Here is a 17,243-nt window from a genome sequence, read left to right as displayed (position 1 = left end):
GGTCGCGCGCGCTGCGCAGGCGCACGCCGCGCTACGACGTGCCCACGCTCATGTAGATGTGCGTGTTTGTTTGTGTGTAGGGATTGTTTATGATCTCAACTTTGTCTAGTCTATGCTAGTCCATGTTTGTACAATATTGGGTGAGTTTTGTAGTAGTGTAGTGAGGGGTCATATGGGGTAGTTTTGTTCCGTAAATGTGTTCTTTGATAGTCAAGTTTCATAAAGATTTATTTTTGATTATTCGCGGTGTATTCTATATTTCCTTTAATGTATTTATTTATTCTATATATTTTATGTATCTGTTTCTATTTTTGGAGAGTATTTTATCTTTATATACTTATATATTTATCTATTTATTCAATAAATATTGTTTGCTCTCTCTGTCTTTTATTGCCAGTTCCACTTTATATTTATACACTCAGATGCAATATACCCCTAGCTAAAAACTGGAGGCATTCCGTGCAAAATCATTACAAATATATATTTTTTATTTCTTCTTATTTTACGGTTATTTAATTAGTGCATTTATATAGTTAATGCTTTAAATATTTTATTATTGATTTACTCTATAACTTATATTCGGTACATAGTCCTATTACAAAATAGTTGCATAGGTATATTCTTTACTTACTATACATTTCTGAATAATATATAAATATAAATTGCTTGAATTTATCTATACTTTACTGCAGACAGTTTATTGAAAATTATCGAAAATCCAAATAATAATATTACTTTCTAACTAAATTTAGCTCCTAAATTATATGCTATTACTTGCACTAGCATGTGCATATGTGTGTATGATGTATTGTATAACGGTACGAGCGTGTGTGGTGTTGTGTAGATCGTGTGGGACGCGGAGACGAAGCGCTGGCGCAACCTGGACGGCGACGGAGACGAGCCCGACCAGCCGCCGCCGCCGCCGCCCAAGACCCAAGACCTGGCGCATGTCATGCAGTCAGTATACACGTGTTATATTACTATATTGTTTAAATACCTCAGTACTTGCTTAAGTTTGTACAGATCTTAGGTATGGTAACATTTATGAAATAAAAATACGAAAGGAGCTCTGTCTATAACGAGCCGGTTTACTTGATAATGAAACTTAACGCAGTAAATTTTGACGGCCTAAGGTGGTCGCCACGCGTCATTGCGTCGGGAGGCTGTGGGTTCGATTCCCACTCGGGACAATTATTTGTGCGATCCACAAATAGGTGTTTCGGGTCTGGTTATACTTCGTGTCGTTGGTTGTATGTTTTAAAAAGTCCCCGCGACACAAGAGTCATTCTTAGTCCGGGAGTTGACATTATAAAATTAATAAAAATATTAGTTTTAAAGTTAAACAGTAAAAGTACCAGGTCTAACATGTTTAATTTACAACAGAAGTACGTCTCCGCCACTGCCGGCGGCGCCGACAGCGGGCGCGCCGCCCCCCGTCGCCGCAGCACCCCCGGTCTCGAACATATTCAAGATGCAGAAAGGAAGACGTGAGTATATACATTTTATTACGTGCAATCTTCGTAACTTTGACACTATTTATTTAATCTTAGTTAGATTACTTAGACTGCCCGGTCGAGCTAAGTGTTCTTAAAAAAATAGATTAATAATATTAATGCTGAAAAGTGAGTAAATGAGTGCTGTAAAAAAATCCAAAAAAACAAATGCAAAGATTTCGAACGCATGAAGCGCTCATGATATTGTTTGCTTTTGATCTTTGATTTGACGCAGTATAATGATCAATGATTATGATGTGTACAGACATAAAGAAGTCGTACGTGGACGTGTTCAACCCGAGCGGCGCGCCGACCCGCGCGCTGCCGCCCGCCGCCGACGTGCTGGGGCCCGTGGCGCCGCTCACCGCGCCCACCAGCTACTTCGTGCCGGCGCCAGTACCGCAGGTATACATCATAGCTCCCTCTTGTCGATGTCATGGCACACAATATATGTAGGATCGGCGGACTAAAGAACATAAGTCAAAAAATTCGATATTTTTTTTATTAGGTCTCTCGACTTCAAATAATGCAATACGCCATCTGACTAAAGCACTTAAGGCACTTAGAAATAATTTCCAGCATACTAAGTGGTGTATCTTATCAGCCTCGCACAATTTGAAAATTCCAAGACGGAATAAAAACGTTTTTTATTGTTACTGTAAAGTTCGTCTTTTTGACTTATGTTCTTTAGTCCGCCGGCCCTAGATATATCTGAACATGTAGAGGTTTATACAAAGTGCGAACGTGCATACAGGTGCACGTGCCTATCTATGTTAGGCTTTTTTGTTTTTTTCTAAAAAGGACTCCGAATGTTTACGAAAGGGTGCGCAAGAAATCCAAGATACCCTTAGTTGTCACATTTCGACAATAAGTGATGTTATACAAACATTTTGAAACATTTAAAGCGCAACACATATGAAAACGATGCTAATTGTAAAATAAATATCCTTCCTATATGCCTTCTCCTTGTTTCTCCTACACTCCGTATAATCGTTCCTACTGTGGCAACAAGCAGGAGCCGGTGCACGAGCTCCCGGAAGCGATCCAAGTGTCCATACCCCCCTCCCCCGCCGCGTCCTCCACCCCTATACCGGTCATTAAAAAAACTAAGCACGACAAGAAGGTAAAGGCAAAGTATTACACACATATAAGTACAATTTTATAGTAAAAACTTGTTGAGGAGTAGAAAACAAGCGTATTTATATTTAGGTCTCTAGTAGATATATTGTTCGTTACGTATTGAATAAAGTAGGATTGTTCATTGTAGTAACATTGCTAAGTAGCTAACGCTAGTTAAAACAATTTGAAACTTCAATTCTTATATATCTTTTGTATGCACGCTGCCAGGACGCCAACCTACCTAATGGGCATTAACAGGTACCTACAATACCCATACACATACAATTTAATACAAAATTAGTAAGCCTTACATAAAAAACTATATTTTTCGACTATGCCTTACTTAACTTTGTACATTATTGTTATTTCCAGAGCGGTGTGTACGACCCGTCCCAGTCGGGCGAGCAGGACGACATGTACCGCGGCGGCATGTAGACCACACGCCACAGCCCACAGTCCACCACGACAGACCGCAGGACACGTCTCACACCACGTACACCACTACCACACACTATACTTAACTACTATACAGGAGACAGCAAACTGACATTGTAATAGATCTACTTACTTTTATATCATTTCTTTTATAACTTACTTCAGTAACTTGTATGCTTTCACTTTAAAATTTCATTGGAGTATATTTACTTGCACCAGATTCTTAAATCTTATTAATGAGTGAAGAAACCTCCCGTTTCGTACTTTAAAGTTGACTACTCCTTTTAAATAATTTTATCATTTTCAACAGTTAAACACCATTGTTACCATGTCTCGTTTGTCCTACAACCTTAAATATTATTTCTTTAAGAACTTAGTATGTACAGTTAATGTTTTCATTACTTTGTTATTTAGTTATACAGGTTAATTTCTATCTCGTGATACTTTCTCTGTGTGCTAGCTACTGCCGAAAGACTGTATCGTTACTACGGCTTATTTCATTAATCACTTGCGTTTCTCAAGTAATGTCAACATATTTGACAAAATTTGTATTTATAAAACACTTAATTTTGATGTTCTAGTCCAATTGTTACTGATTGATCTAGAATAGAAATTACAAGTTGTTTTCTTAGCAAAAATATAAATTGTATAGTTCAGAATGTTTGTCGATACTACTTGCCAAATGAAAGTTTATTTTATTACATTAATTACTTTTTTGTATCCATTAGAAGTAGTGCGCTGTGTGAGACAGTGACTGAGTACAACTGACCAACTAAGCACTTAGTTGCGTTTAGTGACGAACATCATGGCGTTGTACCGCTCGCGTTTATAACATCACACATTTATCTTTATTTATATCATTTATATAAACGCGACGTATACGCTTCACGTTCAGGCTGCGTACGTCGTCAAGCACGTTGAGGACGCGCGACTACGTACCCTGAACGTTACCTAACTCGTTCACACACATCTTACCTTATTTAGATATAAAATTATTTAACAATCAATTCGGTATTTGTAAATCATTGAATATGTGTCGTAAGGTGTGCGTGAGCGATTGTTATAACAATTGGAAACGAGTACCTATGTGATATGACGATAGTTTTGCTCATAGATTACTGATAGTTATACTATATCGGTGCCCGTGGCGCTCACCTTGTTTTATTATTATCTGTGCACTTTTCAATAACTACTTCAAGAATATTGCTAATTAAATATTTGATTGAAAGAAAGATTTCCGTCTTTTTCATATGGCTGTATTGAAAAGAGATACAATGATAATAAGATGAGTCGTGTGAGTCACAGTGCGGCACCACCACCTACTGTATAGACTCGCTCGCTCCGCTACTTGTTAGTTTATCAATCTTTATACTCAATGTCTTCGTAAGGAAATGGAATATTTGTTAATATAGGGACCGATGGTATTTCGAATTCGATTCAATGGATTGTGAAAAATATAATGTATTATTTAATTAAATTGATTATTTCATGTTTGTTATACAATTATTTTTCGTTAGTTTTAGTCGTGATTGGTTAGATCATGGGCGCTAGATGTCGCTACGAAGTGAACTATAGATTTATTTACGTGCGCTCTGCAGTTAGACAATAATGTAATGTCGAGCACGTTCCGTTACTCCCACTGGTGTACTGTGTATGTAATGTTAGCACGGCGGTGTATAGCGCATGTGTGGCGACGAATGCGAGGATGTATAAAATGTTCATTGCCTTAGTAAATCTCGTACTGTAGGTAGGCGCGGGGCGTGTGTCGCGTGTGTCGCGTGTGTCGCGCGTGTCGCGAGTGTATAGAGCATCTTATAGTGTCGAGTTATATGTATATTGGAGGAGGACAACGGCGACGCGTCTAGTTAACATTGTATTATATGATTCAAAACTTATGGAAAATATTTAAATAAATGTTTATGTTATGCTTATCATGTGTTTCATTTGTACGAGTCGATGCCGTGACGTAGTTCCTTAAACATGTGAATGCAAAGTTAAAGTTAATTGTTAATGGTTCGGTAATTAGTTATAATATTAATAACATATTTTAGCATAAAGTTCAATCTTCGGGCTCACGAGTCGATATTCGAATCAATGAAACTGAAATGAGAAATAATGCTACTAAAATAAGGCATCTACCAATAGGAAAGAAGGAAGAAAGCCTCTCTTTCCTAGCGACTCTGCTATTGGTTGGCGCACGCGACGCCGCCGCTCTGATGTACTTTGATCTATCCTATCAGTGCCGCGCGAACCTATGCCCTTAACATACTTATCGGAACTACCCGCGTGCTAAAAACTTGAATTTAAGTTAAACTTTCTGAAAATTTTATAGAAAAAGTTACTGTTTTGTGAAAAAAGACGTTTCAGTTATAAGGATTAAGCGTTTACATACTGTGATAAGGACTCTATAGTGTTAATAATGGTTTATCATTATTAAGTTAGTGTTCTCGCGGTGCCAAATTAACACCGTATTCTCCTTGAATTCGGGGGAGATCGAGACGCACCGGCGCCGGACTTGTGAGTTTGCCTTAAATAAGATCATTTTATTATATTTACAATGTAAAACATTCAAATTACTTGCATTTTTCTTTCTTAATAGTTTTTTTAGCATTGTCCAATGAGGATTTGAATTATTAATATAAATATTCGTTATTGCTACCGCTGATACTTTTGCCAGGTGTAGCAATTTATCAATGGTATAATATTTACCATGGTCTCTACCGGATTTTGTAAGATATACAAAGTCTTCCTCACCAGTGTTTTGAGGCGAGACTTGATGTTTACTTAGCAGTGGGACAGTTTCAATTAACTTTAGCTTAAGCCACCGTAAAGATTGTATTGTTTTATACAATCTTAAAGAATATTATTATTGTATGCAATCTTAAAGAAACTACATGTTACATTAGAAGCATATATTATGTATTTATATAGCGGTATTGTTATTGGCTTGCTCCATGACGCCGATGATCTGTATGACGGCGGCGCCGATGGTGCACACCACGAACGCGGCCATCAGCACCGACGTCAGCAGCAACCCCTTGTTCCCGCACACCGTGACCTGCACCACCACGCTCACCACACTGACCACACTGACCACGCTCGCCGCCTAGCGCTCCTCTCGCCACACTAGTTATACACATTTGATCCACTCATCTAATCTTTTTGTAATGTGTGTCGCTCATTACTTCTGTGAAGACTGTCGTCTGACAGCAACGACATGTGTAACTAGTATAATGTCAGTCTGTCTATCTTTTGACATATTTTGTCAAAAATATTCAAGGAGTGCACAACCACTACCTACTTTACTTACGTTGAAACTTAAAAGCAAAAAGAAAAGTATATAGGTCTGTGCGTATAGGTTTAAGAATAAAATGATCAGATCAAAAATAAATATCATGTATATTAATTATCGTACGACGGTGTCGATCCAGTCCCTGAGCGCGGCGACGTTGACGTAGAGCGTGGGCTCGCACACGATCCCGCACTGCACGTTGTCGGCCATGACGCCGTACAGGCGGCCGGCGCGCAGCAGCGGGGTGCCCCCGCAGTAGGTGCAGGGCGCCCCGCGAGCATACAGCGCCCCCCCGCACAGCGGCCCCGCCCCGCACGCCGCGCCCCCCGCCGCCCCCGCGCCGCAGCCGCCGCCCGCCAGCGCCGCGCCCGGCACCAGGTGGCGCGGCGCCCACGTGTCCTGCTCCTCGCGGGCCCCGCACTGCGTCAGCGACACCGTGTACGCCGCCACGTACCGCAACCGACGACCACCCAAGGACTTGTCTACGGCTCTGAAACCATTGAGCTGGATATCAGTGTGATAGCACCAACGTATTCTAAATAACAGTAACTATCGAACTCCTCAAATCACAAATTGCCATTACAAAAAAAAAATCGACGTTGATAATGTACCTAAGTACTGTACCTGCTTTTTCTGAGTCGTTTTAAAAATAACGTGCCTAAACCACATGTCTCATCTGTTTCATTAGATATAGACTTTAATTTATGATCATGAATGTTGAGTGCACGTTGAGGCAGTGGTGAGAGTAATCTGTTCGCGAACAATAATCACAATGGCAAATGCGCTAAGAAAATCTCCAAATAAACAGATGAGTACCTGTAGGGGCCGTAGCCGAGAATAGTGAATCTTTCGCCGATGCCCAATAGAAAGTAGTCGAGCACGGAGGGCAGCTGCAGCAGGTGCGCGGTGCTGGCCGCCAGCCGGTCCTCGCTGCGCAGCGCGGCCAGGTCGTAGCTGCGGTTAGCGCCCTGGTACAGCGGGTGTATCTGCACGTCGGCCACCGCGTGGCTGAGCCCTTGCCGCGGTTCACCGTACGTCTCGGAGATGAAGAACGAGTCCAGCGAGTCAACCTCCTCGATCGACTCGATACAACTGGCGGCCGTCAGCGTCCAATGCAAGCTAACTTTAGTTAAGACACATCCAAACGTCACCTCCTCAGGAGGTTTAAGTTTCACAAGGGCTACGACATAGTTCTTATACCAAGGTGGTGCTTCTCCATCCTCCTCCGCGATATCTTCGGGCTCATCGAAGTAATACTCCTGCGAGGGGTGCATGCTCACGACAGGTGCGTCGATGCGTGTCGTCGCGGTCGTCGCTGCTTCACTCTGAGTCGCGGTCGAGGCTAGTTCACTCTGTGTCGCTGTTACTCTCTTAGGTTTCAGTGTAGTAGTGTACGGGTACCAATAGTAATGGGTGGTCGCTTTGGTCTTCTCGGAAGGTGTCCAGGTACACTCGACGTCCGGCGGCAGGGTACTGCGTGAAGTGGTCGGGCGCCTCGTCGTGGATGCAGTGGTAGTGGGGCGGGGCTCGGGTGTCTCAGGTACTGGGAAGTGCGGGATCTCATCGGAACAGACCAGTAAGTGCATCGTCAAGAACACTAGGAAGCAGATGAGCAGCAGCAACAGCGCCGCCTGCAGCAGCGCGAGCCCCAGCTCTGTGCGCGTGAATGACTTGCACCATCCCCTGAACTCTTTGCAGCACACATTACACATTATTTAACGTCACGATTCATTGTTGTTGTCAATGTCTTCAGGTGTGCTCTCGCGTGTGTTCATGACCATTGAGATTGATAAATAAAAATTTGTACTCGCGTTGAAACTTTATATGGCAACACTGTGAATAACTGGAGTAGTAACTATGTAAGTTGGATTCATAGATCCTGCGCCAGACCTCTCACCAGACGTGTCGATCTACCGCCCAACCCAGTTATAAGAATGTTAGGAGATACATTATGTATATTAATATTTAACCATTAGGTGCTATCGATGAACTATCTGATCTCTGTCCAATGATAGATAATTTCGAGGTAACAAAGGTAAGATCTATAATCTATTCATAATATTAAAAGAGTAAAGTAGTTGTAAGAAAACACTTAAATCTTATTTCTTAAACTATTATTTTATTGACAATAAATTAATATTATTAGATACAAATCAATAATGATGAGTTAACTCAATGTTTTGGATCTTTAGAGATGTCTTTGTCTTTTTTCTGTGGAATAATGAATGGTCTTCTAAAAGGTCGGTCTTGACATCCAAAGCGTAACTGTCCAGACTCCTTGCGTCCTCCGAAGCCACCGCCGAGACGCCGCGGCCGCCACCCGGGCAGGCGGCGCCCTGCTTCACGCTCCAGAATAATCTCAGAGCCTTCTATGTACTCCTTCTGCATATCTTTAAGAGCTCTGTCCACACCACCAATGCTCTCAAACTCTACGAAAGCATATTGTTTTGACTTCCCGGTAACTATGTCCCTCACTAGACGACAGCTCACAATTCTTCCAAACCTTTCAAATTCAGATTTGATTGTGTCCTGCAAGACAATATGATTGTAGAATCAAGTATAAAAGTATTTTTAACACACATCACAATGACTTTCCTTGCCTACAAAAGCTTGTAAAGCTGTTGGCTCCATGCCTGATCCCTCACTGGTTAAGTTGGTAATCAGACGCAAATAATGTTCATGATAATGATGGAATAGATAGTGTATTGTGCTTCCGTAGTAAGCTCGTTTCGATTAACATTATTACACAAGACACACAGAAAACAACTTTCTATAGTATTATTAATTAAGTAATAACGAGGGGTACACTACCTTTAACGACGGTTAAATGAACAACAAACTTACTTCTGTGGTCCTGGGGTTAAGTCTTCCGATGAAAAGTGTGTGGTAAGGGTCTCCTTTCACCAGTTTATTGGGAGTGTACTCTGAGCGCAAGGCGCGCACAATCGCGCGGTCGTGCGGCTCTGTATCCGTTCCTATATAACACGCGTTACTATTTAACTATTACTTTATTTACTGTGCTTAATATCTACTGCCAAATTATTGATTAACAAACTTACCGTCAATAGAACCGATCTTAATAGGATCATATTCTGTGGCATATTTCTTATACTCTGTGTCATCTCGGGACATGATTGTACTTATTTACTCCATATATAGACATAATCAAATACGGTACTATTTCTTTATTCGGCTAAGAACAGTTAATAGTAAAATTTAATACTAATTTATTACAACAACAACAAACTACGATTTCGTACTTAACCTCAAAATTTTGAAGTATCGTGAAGTGAACTTTTGACAGATTATTATTTACTAACAAACCTCGTAGTGTTGCCTTGAACCTAGAAAAAACCGGTATATTTTTTCGATATCTTTCGGTAAAGTAAAAGCACAATGCTGTTGCGGATACCTAGGTAGTATGTAGGTAGGTACTTTTAGTTTATTTGTAAGTCTACAAAACTGACTGAATCCAACGTTTCCAGTAAAATCATAAGTTCATAACGGAAACCTTGCGAGTGATGCCAACTAAGTTAAGGGAAATAAATTTTGTTATAGTTCACAATTTATTAATTATTTCTTCAATTTCATGTACTGAGTATCATTGATGTATACCGTTTTAATATTTATGAGTAAAACTATTACTATAGTGAATATTATTTTTATTGCGGTAAAAGAAAACTGCTACCATAACATATTATTAACATGTTACTGTGAGAAGATTTGAGTAAAAGACATAAATATAATGTAGGTATTATATTTAACATTGCACTGTTAAAATCAATTCAGAATAAAAACAAGTGTAACTGGGCAGTGGACCTTAGCTTCACTAAAAATTGTATCTATTCAAAGTAAAATTCAACAGTTGATTTTGAAAAATATGTTCCAAACCACTTTATAAAATGTCTATAGACAGTAAATAATGTTAATTAGGGGTAAGTTTGTTTCATGTGTTGCTTTGGTTGTTGGTATACATACTAGTGAGCTGAACGACCCACGAGGGCGAATTTAATAAGTCAAACAAAATAAAACCCACATATTGTAATTAAAAAAGCATGTTACACTATTTATGACTAACTGAAAATATCTTTCAATATATCTTTATAATGCGACACTAATGTGCACAGCTATTTTACATGAATCTGACAAAATACAATCATTAATCACTACATGTTAAATTATAATTACAGGTGGTTGTAGAGTTCCATAGAGTGGGGGCACGGTGAATGATCGCCCACCTAGTGTGAGCAGACACAGTGTCTGTGCCCATCACACTCGTACATCTAATATATTGTTACACAACTGTTACAGTTTGCATTAAATCTTGTACATTTCTAACAAGTGAAGTTAAAATTTTAGTTACAATATAGGTAAATTAAAGAATAAAAAATGTATACAAAATGTATGAATCAAGTCAAAATATCTATCAACATAGATCAACAATACAATCCTTCCCAGAAGAGTAGCACACAACTTCAGTCACCTGTTGGTCCTCATCCACATAAATAAACATACATACAACCAACGCTCCTCACTGTTCACTGCTCACCTCCCTATCCTACTAGTCTACACTCAACTCAGGTACATACACGAGTGGTTCATATATCATATACAACCTGATACATTAACAATTAAATACACATAAGTCTTGAAAACATTCAGATGTCACTAACATACAAAATACTGAAATATCTGCCAGAATGACAAAACTTTCATATTATATATAAAGTAATATACACTGCAGTATAATACAGGTCTGTCAATATATCTACTAACTGTCCACCAGAATGTTCAAAGTATAGGATGGCATCTCACAATATTATTAACACTACGGGTTTAGTGGAACATCAAAACATTTTTCTAGTGACATTACAGAAAAAAATATTTGTAAACAAAGCATTCTATATATTTATGTTAGAAAAGTGCAAGTGTTGTGTGTCGGTGTAGTGTCGCATGTGTCGGCCGTGCGCTCTGCAAGCAGCAACACGGAGCATGAGTGTTGCTTAGCCATTAGTATAGTTGGCATCACCCATTCGAGTGGGCGACTACAACATGACCTAGCACAATTTCGTCACAATTAATCTTGATACCAAAATAGATTTGTAATCAGTACCCGGTCCAAATGTATCAACACAATTAAACTTTTAACACAAAAATAGAGCACTGTAAAATTATATTTTACATCATATTTTAAACTCTTTCATATAGCTTATTGCTTAATTTATTTATCAGATCACTCATATACACAGGTAGATTGAAGCTATTCTCGCAACAATACTGGTTGTATCAAGGTGTTAAGTCACACCGAGTGCGGCAGACCTGTAGCTCCAGACTGACCTATGGAGAGGATGACAAATTTATGCAAAATAGCTGTCTATATCAGTGCGAGAATCATCCACGTGGAGCCTCAACGCAATCCATCCAATACAATTTTTTTATACATAAGTTAATACAATAAAGTAATGGAATTTTTCAGCAATGTATTAAACATATCTAAAGGTACTTTTGACGCATTCCTCACTGAGTCACAGTACGAGTTCCGAGCAAGGGGTCATTAGGGGGCAGTTCTTGCTAATTGAGGGATGGTGACTGTCCATCATCCCACACCACATCAATGCTGGGCCACTTGGTCTGCAGACATGTGAGCATAGCGTCTGTGCTCGCGGCGCGCATTGGACATTCGAGCAGCGCCGCGCGTCCTGTGCGATACATGACGCGTGTGCCCGGGTTGCTACGTATCAAGCCATTGTAGTGGTGTATGGTAAAGGTGTCTGGGGCGCCACGTTCGCATCCCGGGAAAAACTCATCCATGAATGCACTGAGAAGTATAATCCCCAGATTTTCAGAATCTAATTTTCTTCTCATCAATTCAACATACTCTGGTTCACTGACGAGGTCAGCTGCACACAACACATCTTGTAGAGCAGCTGAAGGAATAAAATTATTACCCTCTGGGTCAAATGAGCGAAATATTCTCTCTGCCGACTCCCCGGCAGTCTCAGGTGCCGCTAATCGTCTCTCAAGAGAAAACAGTACTGTGAGGTGAGTGTCTGAAGCTAACACCCACACGGGATGCTTTGGATTTTTATAAAAGGATCCAACGGTGCAGTACTGCATGTGTTCCATGATTGTGAGGAATCCTATGTCATTCTGTCGCTCTATACCTCGCAGTCTTAGCCCTCCCACAACTTGCTCATGATCCCAAACGTGTGCTACAGCTCTGCCGGTGAGCATTAAATTTATAAGTCCTTGTGAACCATAACCATATGTAGAGTGAATGAGAGGGTCTGACAGTTCTGCAAGCTCTGCCTCCACTATAGACACCCCTTTACTGAGAATAACACTATACAACAGGAGTAGAACACCATACTTGTCTTTCAGTATTCTAATGTTCCTTGTGTAGAAAGCTTCCACTTCAGATAATGTTTGAAAGGGATGAACTTCAATTCTTCGATGAAATTGTTCTATAGTATCATACACTGTGTTGGAGTGTCCCTCCACATTATTGCCACCGCTCGTTTCAGCATCCGTTTCGTTCTTCCGGTACACAGCAACATTGTACTTAGGAGCTAGACACTGACTTAATATTGTACACACAGCCCTAACCAACAAAGAATTGCACTTCTCCGATGTCAAGTCATGAAAATTGTGTCCTGGTGTCTCCGATAGCAGTATTTTGAGTAGAAAGCCCTGGACGGGCGCAATAGCTGCACAAGGACCGCCTTCCAGTTGGATGAGGGCGCTAGGCTCGTCCGGACTGAACTGGAAGCCCTGCGCCCATCGTCGAAACACATCGTCCTTCACTTGATCCCCCCACAGCAGCCGGCGCGTGCTCGCCAGCTCCTGGTCTAACGTCACGCTCCCGGCACTCATGTTATCTTTATTCACTGCTCTCAATGAATTACTCGTATGGCTCGCGTTCGATCCGTTCAACATTTGCTAGCAGCCAAATGTTTACGCCACCTAAAATCATAATAATATGTAGAAGCGATACTGATACACACTCGATATATTGTGGAATGAAAGCATACGTGAATTAATTGAAGCAAATCTACAAAAAGAATCATAACCACGTAGTACTCACAGCCGATATGAAGTACATGACTCACGACATTTATCAGCTATATAATTGTTTCAGAAAACCTATTAACCATTTGTATCACTCTAAATAGCATTATAATTCCTCCATATATTGATGATAAAAACTTTTCATTTGTAGAAAAGAAAAGAAAAGCTTACGACATGAAGGCTGCCATTTTTTTATGAATAATGGCAACATTTACTTGGAAATGTCATTTTTATTTATTACCTATTTATTTGTTATTGAAAATAAATAAATAAAAACTCTGATTAGTTAGGAATTAGGCAACCAGTTTGTATTTGCTTTGAGAAGTAGAATCTATATTATAATATTGGCAGAATATAAATATGTAGATATTCTGAGGTGAGTATTTCTAGTAGTAATGTTCTTGAAAAAAAAAATCGTTTTTATTACTTAATACTCTACAGAAACATGTCTTCTTGGAACTTTATTTTAATTAAAGAAACTAAAACGTAAAATAACATTATGAATTGCATTCCAAAACTAACATGGCAACTCTGTAAATTTCATCAGAATGTTACAAGCACAATCAAAAACTTCTAAATTAGTAGGTAGTATAAATTTTTGTATCACCTGGAAAATTTGTATAACAGCAATATTTTGGAGGTGAACGTGAAGAAAAAAGATTATATTGCCTAGGACATTGAAATTATATATTCTATCATGTTTTATACTTCACTGAGTCTTGAATGTTGAGCAGTAAAACTACCAATCTACTATTCCGTGCGATCGGATGAATCTACCCAACCTACCGAAGAGAACCGTCAGTCAATGAGTAATGTTCTGTGGTGATGTTTCTTTTTAAGTTTTTATTTTCGTGACACCAAACGCTTTGTTTTTTTTCGTATGGTTTTGTTTAATTTAATTAACGTTTAGTTCTACAAACAAGTGAAATATGAATTAGTTAATTGATATTGTTAGTTAAGTGTAGGTGAATAGTTTTTGTGTGTTTTGTTATTTCGACATAATGAAGGTGGACGTTGTTTGGAGGCGACACGGCGCTGCAAAACTAGCAGGTTGGTGTAAACTATTTTACCCGTAATAAGTTTGATGAGAAAAATGTACATTTATTTTATTCCATACAAACATAACTTATTTATTTGTAAACTTTAGCATTGTGAAACTTGTGAAGTTTTTACTGGGGCGAGTGTGAAAGGCTTAAAAATATGTAAAGGCTTCGCAGGAGACGTCATAGCGGCCAGCGTTCGTCATACAATTATAATTTTCTGTTAGTTTTGGTGGGGGCGCGAGGTTAATACCGACAATAAAGTTTTCAGTTTACTTAAAAAATAACCGCGTTGCTATAGAAACAAAGTCGCCGACCTATTGTAAGAAATATACTTGGCCACCTGCTTATGTTGTGGGAATTTCGCAGTATTATATTTAATTGATTCAAAAATTTTATGAGTCAGATATTGTATATAGCCAGTTTTATATAATTAGGTATTTATCATGAATTGTTTTGTTGATAGTTATAATAAAATTATATTTATTTAATTATTGGATTTTTGTCATATGTAAAATTAAATAAGGCTGTATGTTTTAGTCAGTTCCTGCTATTATTTTTTACAACTAATCTTATCATTTACCTACTTTATACAGTTTAATTTATTTTGTTATACTCAAAAAGTTAATTCTGTCATAAACACAAAGGTTCAGCCTTAGGGAACAAAAAAAAAAAACAGTTATACACAAGAACTTTTTTGTTCTTCAGGCTTTGTAGGGCTTTTAATATATTTTCTCTCTTGCTGGTTAGTAACTGCATAAAAACTAATCTAAGGTGGACATAATCAATTGGTTTTCTAATTATAATCACAATGGGTTCATTTAATTAACAGAAAGTATGTTAATGTGTACCAATGAAAAGTAAAATGGCTGTAAAACTGCTGTTTTTTTTATCTTCCTGCAATACAAATGGGCAGTAACTGTCAAGTACAGTGAAACTGATACAACCTTCAGATTTAATGTGACAGAAGGTTGGCCAGAGACAGTCTTTCAATTAGGAAACAAATTGTATTTATTACCCTTGATTTTGTCTGAAATTATCTGCCTTGCATACTTTTTATTAATTCACTTGTAAAATGTATTAATCAGTTGATTGAAAAATATCAACTTATTTGGCTAGATATTGTTTTAAGATTTTAAGTAGGTACTTAATATTTTGAGCCTATAAAATAACTAAGTATTTTCAGGCATAAAACCATAGCAAAGTAGTCTTAAGAACCTCACATATATCAACACAGAACAGATGTCTTTCAGCCTGTTACTTATTAAACAGGCAACAGCATATATTATCTACCTTCACCTAATTAGTTACATAACTATGTGTAAAATGTAAAACCTGTGTCAATGAATGGAATACCTTTCCACCTTATCTATGGCCTTGTGCCTGACAACAACAGGTATTTAAATAAAAACTAGCAGCCTTGACTGAAAAATGAAATACCTGCATATTTAGCACAAAACACACAATACAAAATATTTATTTTGTACATTGTACACAAAATTGCTTTGTTGTGAAATGAATGGATGCTGGGAGGTCTATTTGTAAATAGAGATGCTAAATACTATTGAATGAAAGCATTGAAGTACACATCAAATACCAATACTGAGATTAGTTCTTTATGTAGCTAACTAGACTGAAGACAAAAGACAATACATTTTATGATTGAAAGTTGTTTTAATGAAGTTAATCTCATAATACTTTTCATTTCTTTCTTATTCATGAATTTGCATACCCATATGCAGTATAGCAAGTGATCACAACATGTTGACAGACTTATTTCAAGAAGTTATCAAAGCTCTAGCAGGTGACTTATTCTCCTATCAGGAGCTTCACACTTTAACAAAATCATGTATAGTTTCTACACCTTAATAACAGTAGTAATATCCCTCACATTAGAAACACTATACTCTGTTTCAATTCACAAGTGTGTATTGTTGATCAAGCAACTAATTATCACAATTAATTAAGAATACTGTTATGTAAAGCAGCACACAACAATGGCTATTGTATTTTGGCAATGTTTCTTAACTCCCAACATCACTGGCCACCAGTGACACTGTTGCACTCCATGTCATGTATTTAAACTTTATTTGTACAGTGTATCCTGCCTTTGTGTTTGTTTATTGGCAATTAAAATAAAGCCATGATAAGTGATGTATTGGTCTACGTATTTTAAAACTAAAGGAGATATAATCTATTCTAAATGTTGTAAAGTTCATAACTATAGCTCGATGTCCCAATAAAATAATGGCGACAAAAGTCGCTTACAATTACAGCTTGTTTGTTTATTCGTAGATACGTGCAGGCGGGAAAATCCGCAAAGAATGTGTCAATTGTCAGGTCAATCGATTGCTAGAATATAAAATCTTATGTCGTCCATAATTACCTATTAGTAATTTAATTTGAAGCTACTTTATCCTTGACTGAAAGGCAATTGCAGCAATTCTCTACACTAGGAAGATCCTAACTATTGAAATTACCAATCTTTCCTTACACCTAGTTACTATGCTTAATTTCAATACACAATCATATCTCACAACTTTTACTACTTCGGTAGTTGCCCGCGTTATCTGCAAGCCGTATCGTACGGTACCACGGTCTGCTTTGCTTGTCATTATAATGCATATGAGTCAATAATGTACAAAGCTACGAGGTGAAACTCTGTGTTTCGGCGAGGCCCCTCGGAAGGAAAGCGCTGTTCGTGTGCCGGTTGTACGCTATAGTACAGCAACTTATTAGAGAGCTTTGTGAGCAATGTTCGCGGCTGGCAGAGGTATACAAAAATCTGAATTTACA

General features: G+C 38.5%; 5 protein-coding genes across 6 annotated transcripts in view; 2 read left to right on the top strand and 3 right to left on the bottom strand.

Annotated features, from left to right (window-relative positions):
• The window catches only part of Sec16 (endoplasmic reticulum export factor secretory 16), a 28,087-nt gene extending 23,109 nt beyond the window's left edge, over nt 1-4,978 (top strand). The window contains exons 24-28 of one of the 2 annotated variants that reach the window (XM_076134237.1): nt 845-957; nt 1,384-1,487; nt 1,759-1,898; nt 2,841-2,870; nt 2,985-3,122. In XM_076134237.1, coding sequence (XP_075990352.1) covers nt 845-957; nt 1,384-1,487; nt 1,759-1,898; nt 2,841-2,867 — 384 coding nt within the window. In that variant the 3' untranslated portion in view covers nt 2,868-2,870; nt 2,985-3,122. Of the gene's footprint in view, nt 1-844; nt 958-1,383; nt 1,488-1,758; nt 1,899-2,840; nt 2,871-2,984 lie in introns of both variants that reach the window. The other variant, XM_076134229.1, reaches the window with a different exon arrangement.
• Nucleotides 4,979-6,431: 1,453 nt separating this feature from the next.
• LOC142985968 (uncharacterized) lies at nt 6,432-8,194 on the bottom strand. The gene is made up of 2 exons (XM_076134204.1): nt 7,156-8,194; nt 6,432-6,829 (listed from the first exon to the last, which is right to left on the bottom strand). Exons 1-2 carry the CDS (start codon nt 8,049-8,051, stop codon nt 6,454-6,456), a joined length of 1,272 nt encoding a protein of 423 aa, XP_075990319.1. The 5' UTR covers nt 8,052-8,194; the 3' UTR covers nt 6,432-6,453.
• Nucleotides 8,195-8,425: 231 nt separating this feature from the next.
• LOC142985976 (U11/U12 small nuclear ribonucleoprotein 35 kDa protein-like) lies at nt 8,426-9,635 on the bottom strand. Its single transcript, XM_076134210.1, has 3 exons — nt 9,399-9,635; nt 9,184-9,314; nt 8,426-8,868 (listed from the first exon to the last, which is right to left on the bottom strand). Exons 1-3 carry the CDS (start codon nt 9,469-9,471, stop codon nt 8,512-8,514), a joined length of 561 nt encoding a protein of 186 aa, XP_075990325.1. The 5' UTR covers nt 9,472-9,635; the 3' UTR covers nt 8,426-8,511.
• Nucleotides 9,636-10,365: 730 nt separating this feature from the next.
• LOC142985962 (ubiquitin carboxyl-terminal hydrolase MINDY-3 homolog) lies at nt 10,366-13,614 on the bottom strand. Its single transcript, XM_076134200.1, has 2 exons — nt 13,424-13,614; nt 10,366-13,302 (listed from the first exon to the last, which is right to left on the bottom strand). Exon 2 carries the CDS (start codon nt 13,273-13,275, stop codon nt 11,911-11,913), a length of 1,365 nt encoding a protein of 454 aa, XP_075990315.1. The 5' UTR covers nt 13,276-13,302; nt 13,424-13,614; the 3' UTR covers nt 10,366-11,910.
• A 595-nt stretch (nt 13,615-14,209) lies between these two features.
• The window catches only part of crb (cell polarity complex component crumbs), a 63,859-nt gene continuing 60,825 nt past the window's right edge, over nt 14,210-17,243 (top strand). The window contains exon 1 of the mRNA XM_076134182.1: nt 14,210-14,457. Coding sequence (XP_075990297.1) covers nt 14,409-14,457 — 49 coding nt within the window. The 5' untranslated portion in view covers nt 14,210-14,408. The remainder of the gene's footprint in view (nt 14,458-17,243) is intronic.

Source organism: Anticarsia gemmatalis, chromosome 2, assembly GCF_050436995.1.
Source record: "Anticarsia gemmatalis isolate Benzon Research Colony breed Stoneville strain chromosome 2, ilAntGemm2 primary, whole genome shotgun sequence".
Lineage (NCBI taxonomy): Eukaryota > Metazoa > Arthropoda > Insecta > Lepidoptera > Erebidae > Anticarsia > Anticarsia gemmatalis.
Note: the sequence above shows the minus strand (reverse complement) of the source record. Positions and strands in the feature narration are given on the sequence as shown.